At 36.7% G+C, this 7789-nt stretch overlaps 1 protein-coding gene across 3 annotated transcripts in view; it reads right to left on the reverse strand.

The window, feature by feature from the left end:
- The window catches only part of LOC117415480 (beta-TrCP), a 29765-nt gene extending 23303 nt beyond the window's left edge, over positions 1–6462 (reverse strand). The window contains exons 1-2 of one of the 3 annotated variants that reach the window (XM_034025914.3): positions 6248–6461; positions 4312–4419 (exon numbers count right to left, since the gene is read on the reverse strand). In XM_034025914.3, coding sequence (XP_033881805.2) covers positions 4312–4419; positions 6248–6292 — 153 coding nt within the window. In that variant the 5' untranslated portion in view covers positions 6293–6461. Of the gene's footprint in view, positions 1–4311; positions 4420–6247 lie in introns of all 3 variants that reach the window. The other 2 variants (XM_034025918.3, XM_059026138.1) reach the window with 2 other exon arrangements.
- Positions 6463–7789: the final 1327 nt, after the last annotated feature.

Genomic DNA, 7789 nt, shown 5'->3' on the forward strand with positions numbered 1-7789 from the left:
CAGATGTTTCAATTCAAAACTATTTTAACCCCATTTTAATATATGTAAAAAAACTTTTTTTTTTTTTAAAGATAAAAACCAAAAACGCGGAACACTACAGTAGGAAAAGTGACTAATTTAAAAAAATCAATTTCCATCAAACTTAAATAGAAACACTAAATGAATAATCATATTGGAAATATGTTAAAGAATTCTCAAAAAGAAATAGTGCTGGGACGAACACAGGATTTTCATGTTCGGTTATTCGCTCAATTTAACTATTTGTTCATTTTCAAAAAGTAATAAAAGCCATTATATTGCTCTGAACGCAGGCAGGGGCAGAGGGGCGTGGCCCCTGTGTGTGTGCCTATTTTACAGCAAGATGTTAGACTGAGTAACACGTTAAAGTAAAGAAATATATAACAATATATCCCAGGAGTAAAGAATAGGTTGTGTAGGGCTTACTTTACCACCGTGAATTAACTACAACACAATGGATGCCAAATAGCAGCTCAAGTTAAACGTTGTTTTGTTTATTCCTGAAATAAATAGTACATAAAGTTGAACCCGCATTTTATTTATTTTGTACTTTCTTCATTCCTTGTCATTGCTGTTTCTTCACAGTAAAACAGTGGCCATAGACACACTTTCATAAAGTAATAACATGAGGTTCTCGTGCCTTTTTGTAGCTGAACAAGCAAACAACTGAAATTTAACTTTAAACACTTCAAATAAAACAAAAGTGGAAATGGCGTTGTAAAATGATGGGGGGGAAAAAATCTAAAAAAAAATCACTGTTTTGGTTCTCGTTTATACATTCCACATAACAAAGTCACAACAAAAAATATACAATAAAAAATAAAAAAATAAAAATACTGGGCACTGTTTAAGCGAGCCATGTCAGAAAGACGTGCTTGTCTTTTCTATCCAATGAGATTATATAGATAGATATATTAAATCTCACATATCACATGGAACATTTTTTAAACTGTCGCGCAACTAAATAAGTGCAAGGTATTTGTCATTTCAAGAGAATACAAATCTGTTTTTTGTATCCGAATACATGTAAAAAAAAAAAAATAATAATTCAGGTATTTGTCCCAGCACTAAAAACATATTCCCAAGAGATGTGCAATAGCTCCAGAGACCACTAGATAGCAGCACACTACAGAGAAACACACTCTTCTCCTGCCCTTGGATGTCACTTCAGTACATAATGCTGACTGTGATTCCAAAGACCAATTACTTCAAGGGACAGGAGGACACAGACAAACAAAGAAAGGAGAATGAGAGACAAACAGAAGATACACGGGTATTACAAAAAACAAACAAACAGGGAAAACATATTTTGGGTATGCCCCAAACAAAGCACTGGGGAGATGTTGAAAGTGATAGAGGTCAATCACACAGAAGAAACGCAGCCAGCATGACCTTGTTGCCGCCTGTATTATCATTTACAGGCAATCCTAGATTGGTTACATTTCTTCTGTTGGCTTCTACAATGGAATGAAATTAAAGCCCTGGACTGTGCGACTGAAGCACATATCCAATTTGTGTTTCCATCTTGGAAAACATAAGGCTTCCTGGGCCCTGGGGCAGTCATTTAAACTCAAAGAGTCCTGACATTTTCACTGGCAAGCATGCTGGACAGAATGACCCTAATACAGACCCTGGCCTGTCATGTCAATCAAATAATGCAGACATGATGTTCATCTCAATATGAGAAGACAAGAGTGAAACTGCAAGAGATGTAATTAACCCTTCAAGGAAGCAGTTTTAAAATGCAGATGAGATGTACCAATACAGTATGATGCAGTTGCCAAAGGGGATGAGGGTCGTAGATCTGGCCAAATCACCAACCATGACTTGCCTTTCCCTCTTCCAAGATGGGGAAACATGCTTAATTACCGTCAAATGCAGCACTAACTATCACTTCAGAGAATAAACATGCCCTTAAAGCACAGCCTGGTTTCATGATCAGCTTTACATACTGTAAAAACTCAACAAGGGATTGATGAAATAACATGTGTTGTATTTCCATCTGCATCATGAACCCAGTCTTTAAAACGCAATCTCATCTCATTCAAAAAGAAATGCGAGGCTGCCACCAGTTCAATCAACTACATATTCAACCTACAAGCAGACAAAGATCAAGTCAAAGATTGCATTTTCGTATGATTGCCATATGTAAATTAATTCCCCTGTTCTGCCTGCAGTACAAGTTTTCAAATACCTCCCTCTTAATTCCTTCACATTGGATGCTCATTACATACATTTTCCCTTCAGTGTGAGTGTAGCAGGATAGCGTCAGGAATGAGACCTAGAGGCTAGAAACTGCAGTTAAAGTGCGTATGTGCATGTTTATTTAACAAACACACAAAAAGACAAAAAATGAACAAGGCCAAAATAAAAGGCTTAAACAAAACAATTCTAATGTCTGGCAGGGCATTCGCCTTCACTGACCAAGTTACTAAACATTTACCAACAACACAGTGTGCACACTCCCCAAACTCCCACCCCCAGGCAAAGGATTTCTCCTTCCTTATATACCATGTGGCTGGAGCCTAATTAATCATCAGTTATTAAATTAAGCTCCAGCCACATTCTCACATGTATTCTGGCAGGGAGGATTTTAACCCCCTCACTACTGGAACCAATTGAAATTTGTTTGATCAGGATCTGCTGCTGATGGAAATGAATGGGATCGCTCATCTCGGTCCCTCTGACCAATGAAAATAATTTGTGACTCAGCTCTTACTCACTATTAAGAAATTTTAAATCAAGACACTCAAGAAGCACTGAAGAGACAAAAGAGAAAACCCTTGAGGGACAACACAAAGATGCTTTAACATCTGTTCACAGAGATTTCTCTTGTAAATAACAAAGAAAACAAAATCGCTGTGTCACATATTTTGTCATTTATTCAGCTGTTTTTCTACAAACAGATCACCAAATTAATATATTTAATTCAAAGACGACAGAATTCTGGGGCAACAAACTAAACCGCTTCAATTTGCAAGAACGACCTTAATAAATGCACAGAATAAAATGTGAATTAAAAGTTGCGTTTTGATGTCAATCATTGTCACAAAAATAATATTAAAAGAAAATGAACTAATAAAAAAGACAAGAATGCACTCTAAACCTATTTAATGTAAAACTTAAATATACCTGCAACAGTTACTGAAGTTCCTCAAAACATGTCAGGTATGCAAATCTGTACTAAGGGGAAAAAACTAAATGCCATAATGAACATAACATGCTCTCTCCTTTTTATATACTACTCACACTGGATACAAGTAAATGTATTTAATTCCTGGTTCACCATTTAAATATAAATCTGAAAACAAAACAAAACTCATGAATAAGATAATGGAAAGATTTTCCAGCCTAAGGTAACTGTCCTAGGAGACTGTCTGGCTCTAATAGTTGTAGTATGTCAACACTAACGTACCCATGCATTGAGGATATTAAAACAAATACTCAGACAGAACATTAATACTAAACAGTGGTACATACAGCAACACAACTGTTTACATTGCATATAAAACGGTGATGGGCCGCAGGGAGAGATACAGTACAAACAACAAAGTGCAATAAAGTACAAAGAAATTAAACGCTTGCATGTCAGTGTGCATAAGCAGAAATTAACTGAACTATAAAAAAAAATGAAGTAGACCTAAGTGTGGTGTAATAATACACTGAAGTCACAATACAGTACATATCAACTTAAAAAAAAAAAAAATACAACCAAAACTAAATACAGCACACTGAAAATACCTAAGAAATAAGTCCATCAGCATATCAATACATTCATTTGGCTATATTTACAAACCTCTACCAAACACAACCTTTATTCATCACTGCACCCAAACCTACTAAAAAGAGAAGAGATGAGATGGAAGGGTTGCAGTCAAAAAAAAAGAAAGGAGGAAAGCAGGAAGAGAATGATGATGTGTGCATTTGGCAAGGTGGATAAGTGAACTAAAACACTATATATCAATTCAAACTAGGCTTGCATGTTCCCTAGTGAGGATCACCGAATTACAATGAGAAGTTCCCAGCTGGGTCTTGGGGACTGGAATGAATGCTAGCCTCCTTAAAAAAAAAAAAAAAAAAGAAATAACCAAGATCAGCTGCATCACTAATAAGGGTTCCTTAGAAACTGCTGAATCCTGAGCTTGTCGTGACAGGCATACTGTAGACCGTTCAAGAGGTGGAAACCCATACTGGTCCAACGGACTGCTGCACTACTTCTACCTATCCTCAGGAAAGCCTGTTCTAACAGAAGTGGGGGGTGGGTGGGGGTGTAATGGGTGCTGGAGAGAGTACCTGGAAAGCTGTCAGTGTGCCGGTCCCTGGGGTGTGCAGGCATCGCAGCGAAGGCATGCTGTCCGCCAGGCTAGAGCAACTCAACCACAGAGACCTGGGCACAGAGCACTGCAGAGAGAGGACAAGCATGAGATGGGATAGAATGAAAGAGAGAGTGGCAAGAGCACAGCTACAGTCAGCATGCCTCACTTAGCTAGACTTTCATACAGCTACAGTAACAAATATGGGAGATCAGTTGGAAGGGATAAAAGATCATTAAAAAAAATAACAATACATAATTACTGCTGCTTGATGGGGGAACCACTTTGAGAACTCGAAAACAACAAGCCTGTATGACCTGGCTGTACATGGAGAGTTTTGACTGGGTGCATCATTATACCACTGCATCATAAAATTTTATATATATATATATATATATATATATATATATATATATATATTCAAATGTACTGGAAATTGAATTACAGAAGTTTATATGTGCAGAAGTTTTATATAAAAGTAACATAGAACTATTTTAATCAGACAAGGCTTGCACCTGGATTAAGTGATACTAATATATCAAAGTACTACTTAAAACACAGTCACAGAAAAAATAAAATAAATAAGACTTTTGATTTGAATGGTGACTCACCAAAGGTTTATTTTAGGATGTGTGTGCCACAGTTTGGCATATTCAAGAGCACTGATTGTTTATCAAGAACCATATAGGTAGGTCTCTTTTGAAAACACTAATCTGTGAGATTTGGAATTAGCAATCTTCTGAATTCTGAATGATGAGATCCTGCATATATAGTGCTATAGGACAACTACTCTCCATAATCTTTTTACAGAATCCAGGTCTGAAAAGACTTTTACATAAATGCTTTAGGCGCTAAGATTTGAATATTTAAAGTTCATTACTAAATGCAAAGCCATTGTGGTTATTTATTTTATTTTTTTTAAGCTAGTCTGTCCAGATCTAGAAGTGTGTCCTCCGAAACACAATTAAATAATTCAATCAACATACCAGAATGCAGAACTCATTGGTACCCTGATCTTCAGCTGATTATTTGCATTACCATTCACCTAAGATACACCATGATGTAAAGAGATTTGTACAAACACTGGTATCAGTTATCAACACAGTAATAGTACTTTGCTTTTAGGCATAAACACTTAACCTTTTCATATTAATTCATGATGTACTTAAATTAAATCATTGTCCTGTCGAATATTTATTTTGTCCCATCAGGTCACGTTTATCTAAAGGCTGTTAATTGTAAACTTCTGACCCCGTGACCCTTCCTTAAAGTGACGACACGGTACATACAGGATAGGTACTTTGAACTACAGCAGACGCAGCTGTCCGTACACCCTTTAAAAACCACAAACGAGGTTTATTCGCATTTAGCCACAAGAGTTATATTTTTAGTTTTTGTAAAAAAAAAAAAAAAAAAGTTATTGACTGCTTAAATAAAAACAAGCCATCGTAGATGATCTGTATCTCTGATTTCAATGTTTCTAGTAAAAGGATTGGGTAGAATATTTTAAATCATCTCAACATGTTCTGACTGTTTAGAATGCAAGCAAAACGAAAGGTAAACATCATAGGCCATGGCATGGGATATTTCTGATCTGAACATGAAAAGGGGCTTCAGTTTATTGGAGAACCATATATAATACGTTATTTTATACACCTAAATATATGCCACTATTACGTAATGCTTTGAGAATACTAAAGGTAAAAATGAAATATATATATTTGTGTTATTAAAAGACAGATTTGAATTTTTTTTCCTGTAAGCAGAACAATCCAAGATGGCGGCGCTGGGTTTCTCTCTCCACCGGTCCTGTTTCTGTAACACGAACCGAAACCAGCAGACCCAAACTAAACTAACTAAAGCGTGTGTTGTTTTTTTTTCAGGAACAGAAACAAATAGCTATGTTGTCTTCTCACCATAAATTTTAAAGCCTTCTCTTGCAACACCGCCTCTGGTTCCATCGTCCGTCTTATATCCGGGACTACCAGCACTCTCTCAGCCCCGGGATCTGCGTCTCTTCATCGCCGCAACCACAGACAGGAAAATCCGTTCAACCTCCCTGTCGCTCCAACGGAACTGTGGGATTTGTAATTTGTTATAGTGGCTGAAAACTGCTCGTTGGTTAGAGTAGGTACTACAACTCCCAGTTTCACTACAAAGAGAAGCGGGGCATGCTGGGAGTTGTAGTGTTTTCTATTTTTGTATTGACAAATTTGCAATTTTACAATGTACATGTTCATTTTCGTGAAACAAGATTGGGAATACAAATGTTGACTCTTATGTCGAGATCAGAAGATAATATAATACATTTTTTATTTTTGTTTTTTCTATGTACTCAATGAGCCACAGCGAATAACTAATGTTAATTAGGTGAATGTGACTTGCAGTCGGAATCCATGAAAACGTTTCTGTATTAATAAAATGCAAATACCAAAATAAAATGTTGACATTATGTACAAAAATAAGTGGCAGAGCGCCAGTGGCACCGCAGCACAAACACATTGTAGAAGCATGGTGGCCCACCACAGGATGCAGGTTCTGGAGAGGTACACGTGGTACTGAGAGTGCAGTTTACAGGTGTATTTTAAGTCACAATCTACATCATGAATACTTTACCCGTTTTTCTTTCAGCTGTCAGCCGTTATAGTTATAGTCAAGGCTTTATTTATGCTTGAGAAAAAAAATATATATATATAATGCATTATAGAAAGTGTACAGTTTATGATGAATTGATACATTAATAATATAGTATGCATAAACCGAGTTCAAAGTATGATTGAGTAGTACAGTATTATGCTTTGCTTGACTCCCCTGCGTGTTTTAAAGGTGTGCACGTTATACAAAGGGTGTGCATTATACAAAGGGTGCACAATGCACCGGGGTGTACGCAATACACAGGATCACCTTTTCTGTAGCGGTGAAACTTGGTTTAATTTAGCATTCGTTACTGAGGGTATCAGAATCTGAGGGTACAGTTTATGGAGGAATCTGTCTGCCTGTCTGTATGTCAAGCTTATATTTTTACAGGTACTCTACATAGTGGACGTTGGTCACAATGAGCATACAAAGATATTTAGTGAACTCAGGTGTGACTGTAGTACAGTGTGCAAAAATACTCCAACCTGATCTCCACAAAACAGCAAATATGTTTTTTTTTCTTGCTAGGCCAGCATATAACTATATCTGTGTTGAAAATAATAAAAAGAATAAAATAAAAGCGAAGCCTCATGAAACTGTAGCTGATCCACCTGCAAAAAACAATGCATTTATAAAAGAATCAACAAAATGAGGTGTATGATTTTTCTTGATTGATGCCGACAGAAGATTCGATTATTTATAGCCGGGCAGCTGTGCTGGAAGATTCATCCTCTGTAGGAATCCGATTGTACAGCAGAAACGCGCAGGAACAGAGCTATGACTAATGGCTCCTTTACATATAAATGAGCGCTCACGTACCA

The sequence above is a fragment of the Acipenser ruthenus genome, chromosome 7 (assembly GCF_902713425.1).
Source record: "Acipenser ruthenus chromosome 7, fAciRut3.2 maternal haplotype, whole genome shotgun sequence".
Classification (NCBI taxonomy): domain Eukaryota; kingdom Metazoa; phylum Chordata; class Actinopteri; order Acipenseriformes; family Acipenseridae; genus Acipenser; species Acipenser ruthenus.